Consider the following 19,352-nt stretch of genomic DNA (forward strand, 5'->3'; position numbering starts at 1 on the left):
CTTAAGAACTGCTTTAGCTACCACCACAAATGTGGTGTTCCCACCATTCTATTGATATTTGTGAGTCTCTTGGCTTAAAATGCGTTGTTGTCAGATGCCAGAAAGTCTGTTCTGACCCATAGTGAACTTAACTACAACAGAGGGAAACAATGCCTGGTCCTATACCAGCTGCAAATTGTTGCGGTGTTTGAGACTAGTATAACCTCTTTATCAGTCAGTATTATTGAGGATCTGTCTCTTTTTCACTGACCCTGTACCAAGCATGATGTCCTTCTTCTGGCATTGGGTCACTCCTGGCCAAAGTACATGAGGCAAAATCTTGTCATCCTGGCTAAGGAGAATTCTGGCTGTACTTCTTCCAACATAGATTTGTTTGTTCTTCTGGCAGTCCATACTGTATTTAATAATCACCAATGCCATAATTCAAATGCATCAGTTCCTCTTCAATCTAGTTTTCACATGCATATAAGGCAGTTGAGAATTTCCTGGCTTGAATGAGGTGCAACTTAATTTTTAAAGTGACATCTTTGATTATGAAAACATTAAAGGGGTCTTTTGCCACAGACCTGCCCGATGCATGCATTGCTTCATTTCCCGAATGCTGCTTGAAGATACAAACCCAAACCCAAACTCCCTGCCATTGATTTGATTCCAACTCATTGTGTTTCTGTGGCTGAAAATCTTTATAGGATCACGCAGCCTCTGACCTTGGAGCTCAACGAGCAAATCACTTTGCCACTAACAACCCTTAAGGAAGAAATGGTGGTTGGTATCTACTCTTGGATGTCATTTTGAAAAGCTGCTTTAGGATTTGCAAAATGTTTTAGAACAACACTCATTGGTTCAGGAAAAATTGGTGATAGTTTTTCTATCTTTGAATGATTATTGTGAGTATAAAAAAAGACCAATGATATGTGCAAGATCTGACCGGAACTGAAACTTGTGGGTTTGGGTTCCTCACTCAGTATACATCACCATTTTACCTGGTAGCTGGCACATGTGAGGCACAAGACAGACTGTCTTTTTAAAAAAATCATTTTATTGGGGGTTCATACACTCTTATCACAATCCATACATACATCAATTGTGTCAAGCACATTTGTACATTTGTTGCCCTCATCATTCTCTCCACTTAAGCCCTTGGTATCAGCTCCTCATTTCCCCCCTCCCTTTCCCTCCCTCATGAACCCTTGATAATTTATAAACTATTATTATTTTGTCATTTCTTACACTGTCCGACGTCTCCCTTCACCCACTTTTCTATTGTCCATCCCCCAGGGAGGAGGTTATGTGTAGATCCTTATAATCAGTTCCCTCTTTCTACCCCACCTTCCCTCCACCCACCAGTATCGCTACCCTTCCAGTTCCTATCTGTACCAGTGTACATCCTCTGGTCTAGCCAGATTTGTAAAGTAGAATTGGAATCATGATAGTGGGGGGGGGCGCATTTAAGAATTCGAGGAAAGTTGTATATTTCATTGTTGCTGCACTGCCCGCTGACTGGCTCGTCTCCTCCCCGTGACCCTTCTGTAATGGCGTGTCCCGTTACCTACAGATGGGCTTTGGGTCTCCACTCTGCACTCCCCCTCATTTACAATGATTATGATTTTTTGTTCTTTGATGCCTGATACCTGATCCCTTTGACACCTCGGGGTCACACAGGCTGATGTGCTTCTTCCATGTGGGCTTTGTTGCTTCTCCGGTAGATGGCTGCTTGTTTACCTTCAAGCCGTTAAGATCCCAGATGCTATATCTTTTGATAGCCAGGCACGATAAACTTTCATCACCTCATTTGCTTATGCACACATTTGTCTTCAGCGATCATATCAGGAAGGTGAGCACACAATGATATGATTTTTTGTTCTTTGATATCTTATACCTGATCAGGTATCAAGACAGACTGTCTTAAAGAGAACAAATTTTATTAGAATTTACAATATAATTGGGCCAATTTGGAAGGAATATAGGGATAGGCTTAGATTTCCTGTCACTGAGAACTTTTAGAAAATTATGAAATTATTTTGTTTGATGTTGAGATTATTTTCAAGGGAACTATTTTTAAGTTAAATAAACTGATAAGGCTTCGTGACAAATTTGGGATGTCAGATAAGGGAGAGGAGATGGAACAGTGAGGAGTTATAGTGAACATAGTTAATGACATTTTTCAGTTCTACGCTTTTGTTATTTTTATCACTTTGAAGGGCAGATTGTAATATAAAGACAGGTGCATACTAATGAGTAAGATGGACAAAAAGAATAAAAAGTATGTCCTCTTAAACCTTGATTTTGTTAGTTTTGTATGGAAATGGCTCTATTCCACTTTGCCATTTTCTATTTTTAAATATTTGTATATAGGGAAAACTCTGACACCCAAATAAACAATTATCCCCTGATCATTTTAGTGTATATTTTACTTAAAGATTTTTTTTTCTTTCATGGTATATTCACCCTACCATCTGTACTTTGCCGCTCTTCCACTCCCTTCCCTTAACCTAGAGGTCCTCTTATCATTGCTGTCTGATCATTGGTTGCACCACCACCAACAATCCTGGGCATAACAGAAAGTACGTGCCTTAATTATTTTATTCTGTGCTGCTAATGAAGATTGTGAATTACCACTATTACTATTATTACAGACACTATTGATAACTACTTCACAGCCACTTCACTTGTTCTTCCTTGCTAAGAGAACCCTACTATTTGGGCAGTGACAAAATTCCCAGTTGCTGGGAATGAATCATGATGAGTCTAAGTCTGTCATGGCAATACAGATCCCTTTTCAAGTTCTGTAGTGCACTATTTTCTTATTCCTGATAATGGAAATTTGTGTCATTTCTTCCTTTTTCCTGAAAAGTGTATCTAAAGAATTCTTTTTTTTTAATGTCACAGAACCGACTTTGGATTTTATTGATATCCCCCATGTTAAGACACACATATTTTCACTGGTTTTTAAGACACACATATTTTCACTGGTTTCTGTTGCTATCTTTATCATTAACTCCTTCTGTATGCTTTGAGTATGGTTTGTTTTCTGCCTTAAAGTTGGAAAATTAGATTTTTTGAGACATTTTTTCCGAAGAATTTAGTGTTGTAAACTTTTACTTAAGAACTGCTTTAGCTACCACCACAAATGTGGACATGTTTGGTTTACACGTTTATACAGTTTGAAGTAATCTTGAAGTCTCCTTTTTTCATCTTTGACCCATGGTTTGTTTTGAAGTGATTTATTAGTTCCTCAATATTTGGGGATTTTCTTCACATATCTATTATCTGTATCTATCTATCTATCTATCTATCTATCTATCTATCTATCTATCTATCTATCTATCTAGATTCTTTTAATTCCAATGTGGTCAGGAGACATGTTTAATATTACTTGAATCCTTTTTAAAGGCTTTTATCCTTGTGTAGCAACCCAGAGCATGACCATTCTTGATAAGGGTTCCGTGTGTACATAAGAAGATGTGATTCTAAAGAATATGACTTCAAGTGTCTTCTCATCCATCTCTTGACTATTATTTTTCCCTTTTGTTCTTCTTTTTATTCCTGCTTATTCATGGATGGAATTATATCCCCCCAAAACATGTCACCTGGATGGGCCATGATTCTCAATTTGGGGACAGTTTTGTGATGATCCCCCCTGCCCCACGATTTGATAAGTCAATCAATTGTAAGAGGAATAAGGGTGGGATATAACACAATCCCTGCATCGACCTGATACAATATTCAGAGAATTTTCCTGGGGCGTGGCTTGTCTTACAAGATAAAAAAGGATAGATGATTAAGCAGAGCGGGGGATGCATACTACCACCAAGAAAGAAGAGCAAAGAATGGAGCATGTACTTTGTAATCAGGGTCCCTGAGCTGCAAACCACTTAGACCCAGGGAAGACGGATGCCAAGACACATGGAGATCTCCAAAAGATGCCAAACTGACAGGTGTTGGATGGAGACAAAGAGTAACAAAGTAGGCCTTCCTCTATAGCTGATACCATGTGAATCTGAACTTCTAGCCTCCTAAACTGTGAGAGAATACATTTCTGTGTATTAAAGGCAACACTACCCCCATAGGTTGCCTGCAGAGAGAGCTGTGTGGGTTTTAGACCATGTGAATATATTGCATATTTAAAAAATAAACACTTTCAATTTTAGAAGTAAAAAAAATGTAATTGAGTCATAGTGTTGGATTAAACACAAAAATTATACACACAAAGAAAAGACATCAATACCAGGCAGGAAACAGTCATCTAAGGAATTCAAGGGAAGTAGAAAAACTAGATGCTATCTTTCTGTAATAGAAAACTGAACACTTTCAGAGAAATTTCAAAAAAAAAGAGTCAACTAAGGAAAAGCACTGGAGAGGGTTCTGGGTCAACTGGGAGATGAAAGAGCGACTCTTTGAAAGGTAGATCAATTGTCCTTGTCCCACTGTGACCTTTTCTCACCCCCACTTAACTGGGCAATAAACACTACTGTCTATGATCCCTGCTTAATCTCCAAGGTGACAGTCCGAACACTGTGAATTACTGGTCTGGATGGGGATCCCAACGTAGAGCAGTGATGAAACAGCAGGAGACTTTGAGGAGACAGAAAACAGATGCAATTGCAAGATTTCAACTTCCTTTTTCTCTATCAAATCTGCTATTTTTTCCAATAAAATACATTGGTTTCCAGAGTTAGATTTGTCTCCTGATCAATATTGTGTGTGGAACACTCCTAAATTTGAAGAATGTGGTAAGTCTCCCTGCAGGTCTCCAGGAAAAGGAATGGCTGGATCCCCCCAACCCCACCCTTAGGCAGCTAGGGGCCTCCACAGGTGGAGAGAGGGAAAATATATTTCATAGGAGCCTAGAGAACACAAAATTTATCTTATTTTACATCAGGAGCTTGGGGGTTCCTCCAGTTAAGCAATCAGCTTAGAGTTGGGGTGTTAAGGTTTGGGGTTTGAATCCACTAGCCTCTCATATGGAGAGCAAGATGGAGCAGTCTGTCTGCTTTAGTAAGAATTACGGCCTTAGAAATCCTAAGAGCCACTTCTTCTCTGTCCTGTAGAGTCCATATGATCTAGAAGTGATTCTTCCTCAGTGGGTTTGATGATGAGTATAAGCAAGGTGGGTGGGATGGGGTGGTTGTAGTTGCAGCTACAACACATTCACTTACCTTTTTTTTTTCCTCTTCCAGGATGCCATTTATTCCAGTAAAATGAGGTGGTACCAAAATGTGTTGTTTGCTCTGATCTTAAAATTTGGGTGTGTTGCACCAACCTTCTGGCAAATTTAAACTGGTCCTGCTGTAAGCACCATACCTTGAAACTGACTAGGAGTTTTGCTCTTTTAATCTACCAACACAACAGAGGTAGGGAGAGAGACAGGGAGGGAAGAAGAGAACCCCCCCCCCAAGAAGGTCAAGAGCTGTAACACTGAAGAAGGCGAGTAGCCTTTGAAACCCTGCAAACCCCCCCCCCCCCAAGGGAGTCTAGTGGCAAGAATCTGCAAAGAAAGCAGCTAGGATTGATGAGCAGGCTGCTCAACTGGCCATGAGTTGGGACAGGTAGCAGCAGAGAGGCGAACTCAATAGACATCAAAGGCAGAGAGGTGTGCATATACCAAAGGGGTCTGTTAGCAAGACCGACAGCTGCCCTGTGCTAAAGAAGGGAAGGGAGGAGTTTGCTCTCCACCTTGGAGGAGACTTTCAAACTTCATGCTTTCTGAACCAGGTCCTAAGTTGTAACAGTTTACTTCTGTAATTAACCACTGAATTGCAGTATGGTCATAGAACCAACCAGCAGAGAAGTAGATAGTTACATGCAGCAAAGGTTGCATGCAGAAATGATGAAGAAGTTGGGAGAGTGGAGCTATGTCTAACCTCTCCCTCATAGGACTTTGATGTGTTCTCTTGCTGCATTACAGTTGCAAAATATCCACTAATATTTTTTTTCATTTAGACCACTTCTACAAATAAACCAACTTGCTACCAAAGATGAGGGGGCAGGGTGGGGGGGGGTGAGATTTAATTCAGTAGAAGAGCAAAAAACTATAAATTCTAATTTGATTTGAATATAAAATAGAATAGTCTCACTGCTGCTTTCAAGAATATGGGACAGGGAGAGTGTTGTAGGTGCGAGATGGCAGTGGCTTGAACTATGGTGGTGCTTGAGAAAATGAAGAGAGAGAGAGCGAAATTCCAGATAGATTTTGGACTCATCAACAGAATGAACTGGAACTACTTAATGGGGGATGGGGAATACAATCTTTTTTTGTGTGATTTGGACTTGAGTTCTGTGTTACTAGTAGTGCTATTGGGTAGGAAGGCTTATTTGATAATATCTGAGATTCCTGGTAAACATCAAGAATAATGTCCTGCAGGTAGTAGAAAATTAATCTAGAGCTAAGGGAGAGGTCTGAATCCAGACTTTAACAGATTTCACATTACATCTGAATTAAAGAGCTTTTATTTTATGTAACCATGTGCCACTTTGCAAAGAAATAATCTGATTAATTTAGATAAGTGACTATAAAACTTTGCCATTTTTTCTTCTTCCTAATAGGTTGTCTTCAACTGATAATAATATTAAATGAACTAGAACTCCTGCCCAACATAGATAATGCTTCCCATTATTTATAAGCATTATATATGTGTTCTCTACATTTTTAAAAAAATGAAAGAAGTACAAATTCATTACCATTGAGTTGATTCTAAAATACAATGACCCTGTAGGACAGAGCAGTACTCTCCCTTTGGGATTCCGAGGCTATAAATTGTTACAGGAATAGAAAATCTCATCCTTTCTCCTGTGGAGCTACTGGTACTTCGAACTGCTGACCTCACAATTAGCAGCACCAGGCATAACGTGCTACACCACTAGGCCTCCTTGCATTCATACCTTACTAGTGGCCATGTAATATCCTCTTTATATGAAGGGGATTGAAAATATTTGGAAAAATTTTATTGTCTTTTCACCTTCCTTCGAGCTTCTTGAAACTGCCTCTTATAGTGCTTTATACTTTATAAATTTTCTATTTACTCCAGAAGTTAAATCTTTATTCTTATTTTATAGAAGAGTTCATTACCAAGATTTAAGTGACTTGTGTAAATCCACTCATTTTTCCCTAAATTATCTCCCTGGTTCTGAAGGGATCTAAACATTTTGGAAAACTGCTGGTTTTACAACTTCCTTGGGTAGAATACCCTAATTTAATTAGAATTGTGGTTTTAGTCTGTGGTCTCTTAAAGTGAGTTGTTCCTTCTTTTCCTGCTGTAGTTGTTCCAGAAAAGGCAAAAGCCACACAAAATGCTGTACACACCTTCTGTTTTGCCCTCCAGAGCAATAGAAACTCATTGGGACAGTCATCCACTTCCAAGTTTCACTAGTTGGGTCTGAGTTAATTCATGAAAGATTGTGAAACCCCCTACTCTCTCCAATTGTGAAGAGAATCCTTCAGGCCTTGACACTCACATTCTGTTCATAAATGCTAGTGAGAGAAGTCCAAACAGAAAAGTACACATTTTATAAAAAGGGAACAAAGTCTCTGATGAATTCTGAACTGTATTGATTTCTGTGGTGAAACAGGAGCTCTGAAGGTGCTGGGAGGTAAGTGTTGGTGCTGCTAGTGCCATGGTTGGTGGTTTAACCACCAGTCTCTCTGCAACAGAAAGAAGAGACTGTCTGCTCCTGTGAAGATTTAAAGTCTCCAAAACTACACAGGATTGCTACTAGCCAGAATCAACTAAATGGCAGTGAGTTGGATTTGGGTTTTGAGTGGTGAAACAGACTCTTCGCCAATATCCTCCCTCTAAAATGGTTGTCAGACTTCTTAGGCACCTTTGCATTGAATTTGTGTAATTTTAGCCTGGCTTAAAACTGCTGAGACTCTTTAATGCCCCTTTTCTTCACATTACATTTAAGACTGATCTAAAATGTGTCAGTTATTATAGAATCTTGCTCCCCTATATGCATAATTTATCAACCACTGCAGTCATTTCCTCAAAAAGGCAACATTTTAAAATTATTTGCTCTTGAAATAAGAGGGCTGAAGATAAAGCATGTGGATAAGCAAATGTGATGAAGAAAGCTGATGGTGCCTGACTATCAAAAGATACAGCGTCTGTAGTCTGAAAAGCTTGAAGATAAACAAGCGGCCATCTAGCTTAGAAGCAGCAAAGCCCACATGGAAGAAGCACACCAGTCTGTGCGGTCACGAGGTGTTGATAAGATCAGGTATCGGGCATTAAAGAACCAGAACGAAAAATCATATCATTGTCAATGAGGGGGGAGTGCAGAGTGGAGACCCAAAGCCCATCTTTAGACAATTGGAAGTCCCATTACAGAAGGATCACGGGGAGAAGATGAGCCACTCAGGATGCAGTATAGCACTGATAAAACATGCAACTTTCCTCTAGTTCTTTAATGCTTCTTCCCTCCACTATCATGACCCCAATTCTACCTTACAAATCTGACTAGATCACAGCATGCACATGGGTACAGATAAGAGATGGAAACACGGAATCCAGGACAGCTAAACCCCTTAGGACCAATATTGAGAGTAGCCATACCAGAAAGGTGAGGGGAAGGTGGGGGGAGAAAGGGGGAACAGATCACAATGATCTACCTGTAACCCTCTCCCGGAGGTATGGACAACAGAAAAGTGGGTGAAGGGAGACTTGGTCAATGTAAGACATGGAAAAATAATAACAGTTTATAAATTATCAGGGGTTCATGAGGGAGGGTGGGTGGGGGAGGGAAGAGAAAAATGAGCTGATACCAAGGGCTCAAGTAGAAAGAAAATGTTTTGAAAATAATGATGGCAACCAATGTACAAATGTGCTTGACACAATGGGTGGATGTATGGATTGTGATGAGTTGTACGAGCCCCCAATAAAATGATTAAAAAAGAAATAAGAGGGGGCTGAAAAAAGATCCATTATTGTTTAATTCCATTTATCACCAATTTGTGGATTTGCTCTGATACTACTCCTCTTTGGTTCAAAACAAGTCTCTACGATTTACAAGTTAACCCTGAGTTTATGGTTATTTAACCACTCAGGGCTTCATTTCATCATTTGGGAAGAGGCATGATATTTCCAACATTGCTGTGTGTTAGGCCCGGTTGACTATAGAAATAAATCTAGTGACATTTATACATGTGTAAGAAAGAGCTTTATATCAAGAAATCATCCCAGCCCAGTCCAACAAGTTCCCAAGTCCAATACTAGTCCATAAATCCCTTTTCAGGTGTACATAGCCACAAGCAATGATGCAGAAGGCAGGATGATCATAGGTCAGGGTGCAAAGTCTCACAGATCCATGTAAACATCAAAACATCACAGGGCTCTGACAGCTCTCAGGGGCCAGCCAGCAAGCAGGAAGGTGAATGTAGAGGGAGAGGAGATCCCCTGGGCCACACCTATAAGGAGGAGGCACCATCAGGCTGTGACCTGACTGAGAGGTTGGATATCATCCCTACACTTTTATATATCTTCAAGTTGACATAAAGATATGTAACTACTAGTAGAGGGGAGTTCATTGCTACAGATCTGTCCAGCTTCTGGACCAAACTGCCAGTTCAAAATTCAAAAAGCTAATAGATAATTTTTTCCCCTGCAGTCTGCTAACAACTTTAGTGGCAAGTCTTTTCAAATGCAAATATCCTGAGCACCAAGGCACTGGATGGTGCTTACCCTCTCTAAGCATTCTTTACAGGCAATTCCTATACCCATTTAACAGATCCAATTTAATGATGAAGGCAGTGGGTTTACAAACTCTATTCATACTTCATAGTAATCATTTCTGTCACCCATTATATCAATAACAATAGGTAGAAGAAATAAGTGTAACCCTAGTACTGCCAGATCCTAAACACAATTGTTAAAATAATCAAATTCAATCTTTTCTTATCTAAACTATCCCATTCATATGCATATGTCCTTAAGCCTCTGGCTGCATCATCCAGGGACTGGCCTTCTGACAACCATTTTTTTTAATCAATTTATTGGGGCTCATACAATTCATCACAATACATAGATCAATTGTGTAAAGCACTTCTATATATTTGTTGCCCTCATTATTCCCAAAATTCGCTTTCCTCTTGGGTTCCCAGAATCAGCTCATTTTCCTTTTTCCCCCCTCCCCTTCCCTTCCTCCTCCCCTCTCCCCCATGCACCCTTGATAATTTATAAATTATTATTGTATCTTATATTACACTGTCCGGTGTCTCCCTTCACCCACCCCTCTGCTGCCCGTCTCCCAGAGAGGAGGTTATATGTAGCTCCCTGTGATCAATTCCCCCTTTCTACACCCCCCTTCCCTCCTGGTATCGCCACTGTCACCCCTGGTCCTGAGAGGTTCATCTGTCCTAGATTCCCTGCGTTTCCAATTCCCATCTGTACCGCTGTGCATCATCTGGTCTAACCAGGTCTGCAAGGCAGAATTGGGGTCCTGGTAGTTGTGGGGAGGAAGCGTTTAAGAACTAGAGGAAGGTTGTGGGTTTCATTATTGTTATGCTGTACCCTAAGTGACTCATCTCCTCCCCACTACCCCTCTGCAAGGTATGTCCAGTTGTCTAGAGATGGGCACTGGGTCTCCTGACAACCATTTTGACTAAACAGTATGGCTCTTGCCTTAAAGAAGTTTAAGAGGTGTTTTCACCATTCTGCTCACTCCCCAGGTACAAATGAACATCCAGCACCTTCATATGCACCATTTGAGTTAGGAATAACCAAAGACAATTTTCTAAGAATTAAAACCTTCACTTTCCATACCCTTTCCAGGAAACAACTTAGTAAACTGCATTTGTGGCCATAGCTGACCTCAGGCTAGCCAAAGAAGAAAAATTGCTATAAGGCAGAGGTCAGACAAGACTCCACTCTGCCTTTCATGATTTGTTTTTCTAATACCCCACTCCCTAGGTATCAAAATGTGCCCGTGACACACACACACACACACACACACACATATATATATATATTATATATATTTATATATATATTATATATATATATTTATATATATATATGATATATATATATGTGTGTGTGTGTGTGTGTAAGAAAGAGATTTATTGTATGTCAAGAAAGCATCCCCAGCCCAGTCCAACTCAAGTCTGTAAGCCTGATACTAGTCCTTAAGTCTCTATTCAGACTCATTTAGTCACATGTATTGATGCAGAAGGCAGGAAGATCACAAGCCAGTTGGTGCAAAGGCTCAGTGATCAGGGTCCAGGGAAACATGGCAGGGCTCTGGCAGCTCTCTGGGTGGCCAGCACACAGAAAGGAGATAGGTAGAGAGAGGGGGAGGTTTCCAGGGTCCTCCTTATCCGAAGGCCACACCCCCAAGCAGGTACCATCAAGACGTGACCTATTAGGTTGGATACTACCCCTATATTTGTATATATCTTCTAATTGACATAAAATTATCCGTCACATTGGGTGTGGTGAGTTACTATGGGGAAAATGAAATTTGGTTTTGTAAGTCCATTTTTGCTGAAAGTTTGTTTTTAATCCTTATTAAATATAATTTTAGTTAAAAGTTTTCTGCCAAGGAAAACAGAAAATCTGTAAATGTTTTATTTCCCAGCATGCCAAAGAGACCAAACAAAGTGGTCTATACAAGCCATACTTGGATAAAATAGTCCTATTCATATATCTTATTAATACTTGATTATCACTAAGTAACGGGGATAATATTAAATACATTTTTATCAAATCTTACCCCATCCCACATCTCCCTCACCCACTTCTCCGCTGTGCTTTCCCCAGGAAGGAGGCCACATGTAGACCTAGTCCTCTGTTCCCCCTTTCTCCCTCTCCTTCCCTCCACCCTCCCGCCATCACCACTCTCTCCACTGGTCCTGGGGGGTTCATCTGTCCTAAATTATTGGGGGTTCGGGGGGAGCAGGGAGGGAGGGGGTAAAATGAGCTGACACCAAGGGCTCAAGTGGAAAGTGGGCGTCGTAAGAATGATGAAGTCAACATATGTACTAAAGTGCTGGACACAGATGACGTATGTACAGATTGTGATGAGTTGTATGAGCCCCTAATAAAATGATTATAAAAAAACAACAACAACAAAATATTTTTATTGATTTTTATCTCTGGCTTCATTGTGTAATTATGTGGAAACCACTTCTTTTTATTGATATTGTTAAGTAAGTTGAAAGAAGTGGTGATCTGGGTAGGGAATGTAAGAAAAATGGAAAAATTCTATCTGGAGATAAAGTAATTATCTATTCATCAGACAATGTGTAGGCAAATCATAAGCATATTATTCAAAATTTGATTACAACTTTCCAGTTCTGTTTGATTACAGATTGATAAAGAATGTAGTTTTATTTAGGGTTGAGCTCATGAGATGGTATACAACGATGTAACCCCCTAAAACTGGAATTTTTTTTCAAAGCTATATATTTAAATTTTTAAAAAAAATTTTATTGGGGGCTCATACAACTCTTATCACAATTCATACATAAATCAATTGTGTCAAGCACATTTGCACATTTGTTGCCATCATCGTTTTCAAAACATTTTCTTTCTACTTGAGCCCTTGGTGTGAAATCGCTATCCTTTTATTCTCCCTTGTCATTCGCGGAAACAAAAACAAGTTGCATGAACTGAGATCAGGTGAGTAAGGCACATGGGACAAGAGAGGCATGCTTTTGTTTTTCACAAAAACTGGCACAATGAGATGGCTGGGTGAGTTGGTGCATTGTTGTGAAAAATCAGGCCTTTTTTGTTGCATACTGTTAGGCAGTCTTCTCAGAATCTCTAAATAGAAAGCTTGATTAACAGTGTGACCTACTGGAATGAACTCCAAATGGACTACAAGTTGATATTTTCATCTGTTTGAGAAGTTGTTGGACATCTAGAACTAGGTTTGTCTCAATCAGCAGTTTCTGTGACATTTTTTCTGAGCAAGAAACAAAACTTAATAGTCGGTCGATTGATGACATGCAGTCACTTAAATTGGCCATCACAAAAAATTCACTGTGACCAGAGAGAACCTTCCCAGGCGACGCCACAGGGTACACTAACTCAGAATGAGTTGCTTGATGCTCACGTAGGGGGGGGGGGGGCGGAGTGTGCTTTGAAAGCTCTGCTCCACCCAGTGCCATTCTGGTGTTTTGAGGATAAATATGGGAGAAAGAGCAGATAAAATTTGTAATGATTTAAACCGAAATGCTTACAGTGTTTATACCATGGTTACAACTACAGGTCACTTTTCTTTTTCATATGTTTATGCATTGGTCAAATTTTGTTTTTAATATATAATTATAATCATTAAAATGTTAGACTTGGCAACCCTCAAGATGACAATTCTTTAAAGGGTTTTTTGAGTTTTTGTTTTTGGTATGCAGTTTTAGGAACACATAATAATTTTGGGAAGTATCATACATCTGTATTTCATGCTTTTTTCCTCCTATGATTTTATGAGCAAATTGAAGAAAATCTACAGAAGAAGTTAAACTTTGGAAGCTTACAGGGCCCTTCAAGAAGTTTGTTGGTAAAAGATAATTGAGTTTTTCCATGAACTTTTTGTAATACCTTCATATTTCAGATAAGGGCTTAGTATCTTGAATATATGCAGGATTCCTGTAACTTAACAACAAATGGAGAAACAACTCAATCAATTAATGGGCAAAGGACCTGATCAGACATTTTACCAATAGCTAAGTATCACATGGATAGATGCTCTGTGTCATATCCATTAACCAAAAAAGCCAATTAGTCCCAATTCATAGAACCCCTATAAAACAGAAATCATGATGAGATGCCATATCACTCACACTAGAATAGCTTAAAATGTTTAAATGTAAAATAACATATTAATAAGAGTATAGGGAAATTGGAACTCATTGTTAGGTATGCAGAAGAGTGAAGCTACTCTTGAAAACAACATGACTGTGTCTTTAAAAGTTAAATATGAAGCTACAGTATGACTCAGCATTTAGATGTATATACCCAAGAGACTTGAAAACAGCAACAGGAACAGACAAGTTTAAACCAATATTCATGGTGGCACTCTTGAAAATAGCTAAAGCTGGAAGCAACCCTGTTATCCATTAACATATGAATGGATAAATAAAATATGGTATGTATGTACAATAAAATATTAGTCAGAAAGAGAACTTAAGTCCTGATATATGCCAAAGCATGAAAAAACCTTGAAAACATTATACTGAGTGAAATGAGCCATAGAACAGACATTGTATGATTTCACTAATATGAAATCCCTAAAATAGTCAAAGGTATAGACTTAAGAGTTTAAAAGTAATCAGCAGTATGAGGAGGGATAGGAAAAGGAGGAGCTCATTGTTTTTGTTTATGGGAATGGAAAAAACATGGCAACAGGGATATTGGTTATGGTTGCACATGATTGACATCATTGGTTTTATTGAATTATGTACACATGAAACTGTTGACTTGCCAAATGTTATCTTCTTTATATTTGTACAACTATGTAAAATTTTGTTAAAAAACAATAGCAATTTCCAAAAAGTATATTATTTGAAAAGACTGAATCGTTTGATTCATGCACTTGTAGTAAAAAAAAATCACTAAAGTTAGATGTTGTACTTCACAGTACTAATCATTCACTTCATTAAAAGTTGTGTTTGACTTACATACTTATTTCATATATTTGTGTATACCTGGGTGAAAAGTGGTCTCTAGTGCAGAGTGTTTAAGAAGCTCTGCAATGTTTCAGAGCTGACTTGATGGCAATGGATATATAGTGAACGTGAAAAGTAATTAGTTAAATGTAAAGCTTAGAACAGAGGCCTTGACTTGAGGTCGATGTTGCAGTGACTGTAAAGTGCATGTTGTATGTTCAAGCAGCTCTATAATCAACAAATTTGGTTTGGGCTTTGTTGTTCATGTTCATTGAAAGTTGACATTTGGGAATCTGATATTTCCAACCTTTTCATCTTACTAATTTCTGATTTATTTTGTATTTCAGAAGGAGTTTTGGAACACGTACAGCAAAGCACACCAAGGGGAGAGTAACCGAGGTAGTGACTGGTTTCAGTTTTACCTGACCTTTCCGTTAATCTTTGGCCTCTTCATCATCCTCCTTGTCATTTTTCTAATCTGGCGATGCTTCTTGAGAAACAAAACTCGCAGACAGACAGTAACTGAGGGCCACATCCCTTTTCCTCAGCACCTGAATATCATTACTCCTCCTTCTCAACCAGATGAAATGTATGACAGCAGTGGGCTGTCTCCAGGCTTTTTGGAATATGTAGTTGGTCGCTCAGATTCTGTCTCCACTCGGTTGTCCAATTGTGACCCACCACCGACCTATGAGGAGGCCACCGGCCAGGTGACCCTTCGCAGGAGTGAAACAGAACCTCATTTAGACCCACCCCCGGAGTATGAGGACATCATCAACTCCAACTCAGCCAGTGCCATTGCAATGGTGCCTGTGGTCACCACCATCAAGTGAAGCCACAAAGGTCTTTATATTCTAACCATTTTGACAATACTAATGAAAGAACTTTCTAGCACTTTACCACTACATAAATTTGCATTGACTTGTTTTATTGGACTCCTACAGCATACCACTTCACAATTTTCGATTTGATTTTCTTTATATTTGTTTCTTGTTACAAAGTCCTTATCTATGCGCATTTTGCTAGTGGACACGTGAAGAAAATAACATACTCATGGAGGTCTTCATGTAATGCAATGACGCTTATATGGATATATGTGTGTATGTGTATCTATATGTATGTAATGCATATATACATGTGTGTATCAACACAGTATATATGCAAGTTTTTTTAAAGAGCTATTAACTTATATCTCAATCACCTGTATAGAGATCATTACTCACAAAAATTAGGGGAAGGGGCACCATCAATTTGTGTAATAGATAGCCAGTAACATGCTGTTCAATTTTGCAAATAAGATATAGTTAGCATGAATTCTCTCACTGGCTTTTGTTAAAAGGAAAAAAAATGCATGTAGTAAACCTCGATTTTAGAAACATCGCAGAGAGAAAGTATGAGCAGTCAATGATAACTCAAGGTGCGTAGCAAGAAAATCATTGGTCATTTGTAGCATTTGGTAAGTTTTATAATTAACCACCACCCGGGAAATTGAGCAGTGTGTGACTCACATCTTTGAATGTCTCATGACATTTGTAGTGACCTCCTCATTGAGGGGTTTCTTTGACAAGGAAACCATTCTAGAGTGAGCCCTGGTGGCCCAATGGTTAAACACTCAGCCTCTAACAGAAAAGTTTGTGGTTTGAGCCAACCAGCAGCTCTGCAGGAGAGCCCGGCCATCTGCTTCTGTAAAAAAGGAAGCCTAGGAAACTTGATGGGACATTTCTACTTTGTCACATGGGATTGTATGAACTGAACATCAATTTGCCAGCACCCAACAACATCATATGTATGAGACAGGGAATGGAGACAGATGACTTCCTTACTCATACGTGGCAATAATTATTTACTGTTTCATTATCATTTTACTCTAATGTTACTTTCTATCCTACCACCAGTCTCTCCAAACACTTAAGAGTTCAGTTAGAATGCAATATTTGAGATTAATGTAGTAATGCTTTTGTTTAGGTTAAGGTCTTTGCCTCAAGATGATTAGAAGGCAACTTTCCATTAAATTAAGAACTGTCATTTTTACTTTGCCCTCCTGTTTGTGGATAAGGTTGCAATGTCTGTGTTGTGCCAGGTATATACACTAAACCTAACTGTAGCCCCATCTAGACCTCATGATTGTTTGTTTCCTTAGGTATTTTTATCAGCTTTGCTTTCTTTTTTTTCCCTTCTTCTCTTGGAATGGAGAGAACAGATAATTGAACTGCTTACATAAATTGGTTCAGAAAGGAAAAGTTTAGGCAGTTTCATATGAGGTCCCATAATATACTCACTGGTAGAAAATACATTAGATCCTTTCAGGGAAATGTCGGTGCCAATCCAAGCCATCCTAGTGTTGGGAGAAAATGGTTTATGAGGCAAAATAATGAATACAAGTTTTGAATGTTTTAGTCTCTCCTGCCTCCATCTTGCTACCCCCTCTTCCCCATCCCTACCCCCACTACTCCCTGGAACCAAAGAAAGAAGGAAGACCGTTGGGGGTAATCCTGTACTCAGAGTCATATGACCTAAATTATTTTGTTCTGCCACATACTTGCCATGTTACATTGGGCAAACCCTGTATCTCTGAGCCTCAAGTCCCTCACCTCAAAAATAGGGATGATACCATCTCTCCTGCCCTTCTCTAAGGGCTTAAAAGGGTCAAATGGGATGGTGTGTGTGAAAGTACTTGGTAAAATGTGAAGTCTAGCTGCGCGTAAGGTGGTAATGTTATTACTCTAGTGCTTTGGGATGAATTTCTCCCCTCAGTTTCCCTAAAATTTAACAGATCCTTCATATAGTCAGAATTAGAGCTTCATAAATGTCTAACATGTTCATAATCTGAATGTGTGGGCTATTAGTTGAACCCTTACCCTTCTTTACATCAAATGCTGTGCCAATTTAGAGAAGACAGCCAGTCCAAGCAGGATTACGGAAATGTTAGGAAACCAAGGCATGTATCATATATACTTGAGTATAAACCTACCTGAATGTCAGCCGAGGCACCTAATACTACCATAAAAACTGCATTAAAAATGTGCTCAAGAACTCGGCTTATACACGAGTATATACGGTATGTTAAATGGGTTCTGTGGCTTTTATGGTCTTCCCTCTGGTCTTAGCAGAAATGTCAATGTTGTTTTGAACTTGGCCATAAGTGCGTGGCCATTTTGGCCTCCTAGTTAAAGCTGAATGTGGGATTTTTCTAAACTAGTGACTTATGTGTGTATACGTAGATTTTCTGTTTATTTTTAAATGAAAATTAAGACTTCTATTATATGGACTTTTTTCTTAGTCGAGCACTAGGCTAAACCAGCAGTATTCAAAATGTGGCCAATGGAAACTATTTTCATAACAATACAAAGACATTTGACATTTTCACCAAAAAAAAAAGTTATAGAAATGTAAAACAATGTCACTCTGTCACTCTTTCCTGAAGCCTTTTTTAAAAAGAAAATATAGCTATTTTTCATAACAACATTATTTATGTTAACATGTAATGGATTTATTATTTTAAAATGGATTTGAAAAATATTTTTTCTGTTTTATTATCAAATGTGGTAACTGTGAATAGATATGAGCCACATAAATGAAAGCACTTTGAGGTTTCGATCCCCAGTAAATTTTAAGATGAAAAAGTGGTCTGGAGATTTGAAAAAAAGAGAGAGAGAGAGAACCACAGGATGAAATTAAGGAGCAAGAAGTTCTATTCCTAAATACTTATTCTTGCAATTTTTACATTTTAAGTTCCTATTCTTGGCTATCATGTTGCTTCTTAGAGATATCTAAATTGCAGCATAAGTAGAATGTGGGTCCTGGAAACAAACGGCGCTTGCTTAAACTGATCAATGCCTCGCCCATAATGATAACTGGCATCAGCTACAAAGCTCACAGTGGTTTGCATATGACAGTGATAGGCTAAACAAAATACCACTTTCTTTAAGAAACATTAGTTCAGGTTAGTTGGTTTGGATTTTGAGTTAAAAAAAAATCTTTACCCCATCTGGTTTTATAAAAAGAGTCTCTTAACATTTGTTATAATTAAGGGACTTAACTGGAACAATATATATTTTGTATGCTTTGTCTTTCTTACCTGATTGATATTACACTCACCTTTGATCGTTTTTAATAAAGGTTTATTTTTGAAAAATACATTTAGTACCTTTCTTATGTGGTGACTAAATAGACTCAACTGGCTTGCATTTAAATGGAAGAAGAGACTATGGTCCTCATCTGAGTAGGTTACAAGCCTCCATATGCAGTGGTTGTGGCTGAAATTCTAGAATGGGCACTTTGTGCCTTCCTGCTCAGAATATCACTATGAGTTATGTATATCTGTTGAAAATAAATATAATGATTTCTCTTTCTCTTTTTTGTTTATTTCTTTTGTGTGTGTGTCTATTGACCAGTGCAAATAGAGGTGCTGTATTTGTTTCGTTGGTAATGATGGCTTCAAGACTGATGATCTGATAATGTGGTGTTAGCTTTAACTTGGTCCTGTGTAAATAGCATGCATTTTATTATAATATTTTTAAATACTTGGTTTACATTAAATTATGGTATTTAACTATTTTTATGTTTATAATAGGTAAGGTTTTCTTACGTTTCTGTGTTTTTGGTATGCTAAATAAAGCTATTTTTAAACCCAAGAGATTTCTTCTGCAATGTGTTAACCATGTTATGGTTAGGTATAAACATGCTGCATAAATTCTGATTAATTGTAGTCTTTGTTTTGTTGTTGTAAGGCTTCAGTTTCTGGCTCAAG

The 19,352-nt window shown here is 38.6% G+C and overlaps 1 protein-coding gene across 1 annotated transcript in view; it reads left to right on the forward strand.

Annotated features, from left to right (window-relative positions):
• PRRG1 (proline rich and Gla domain 1) overlaps positions 1–18,739 on the forward strand; it is a 102,598-nt gene extending 83,859 nt beyond the window's left edge. The window contains exon 4 of the mRNA XM_004717247.2: positions 14,950–18,739. Coding sequence (XP_004717304.1) covers positions 14,950–15,435 — 486 coding nt within the window. The 3' untranslated portion in view covers positions 15,436–18,739. The remainder of the gene's footprint in view (positions 1–14,949) is intronic.
• Positions 18,740–19,352: the final 613 nt, after the last annotated feature.

This window comes from Echinops telfairi, unplaced genomic scaffold (assembly GCF_000313985.2).
Source record: "Echinops telfairi isolate 266 unplaced genomic scaffold, ASM31398v2 ScPeMD7_38;HRSCAF=143, whole genome shotgun sequence".
Taxonomy (NCBI): domain Eukaryota; kingdom Metazoa; phylum Chordata; class Mammalia; order Afrosoricida; family Tenrecidae; genus Echinops; species Echinops telfairi.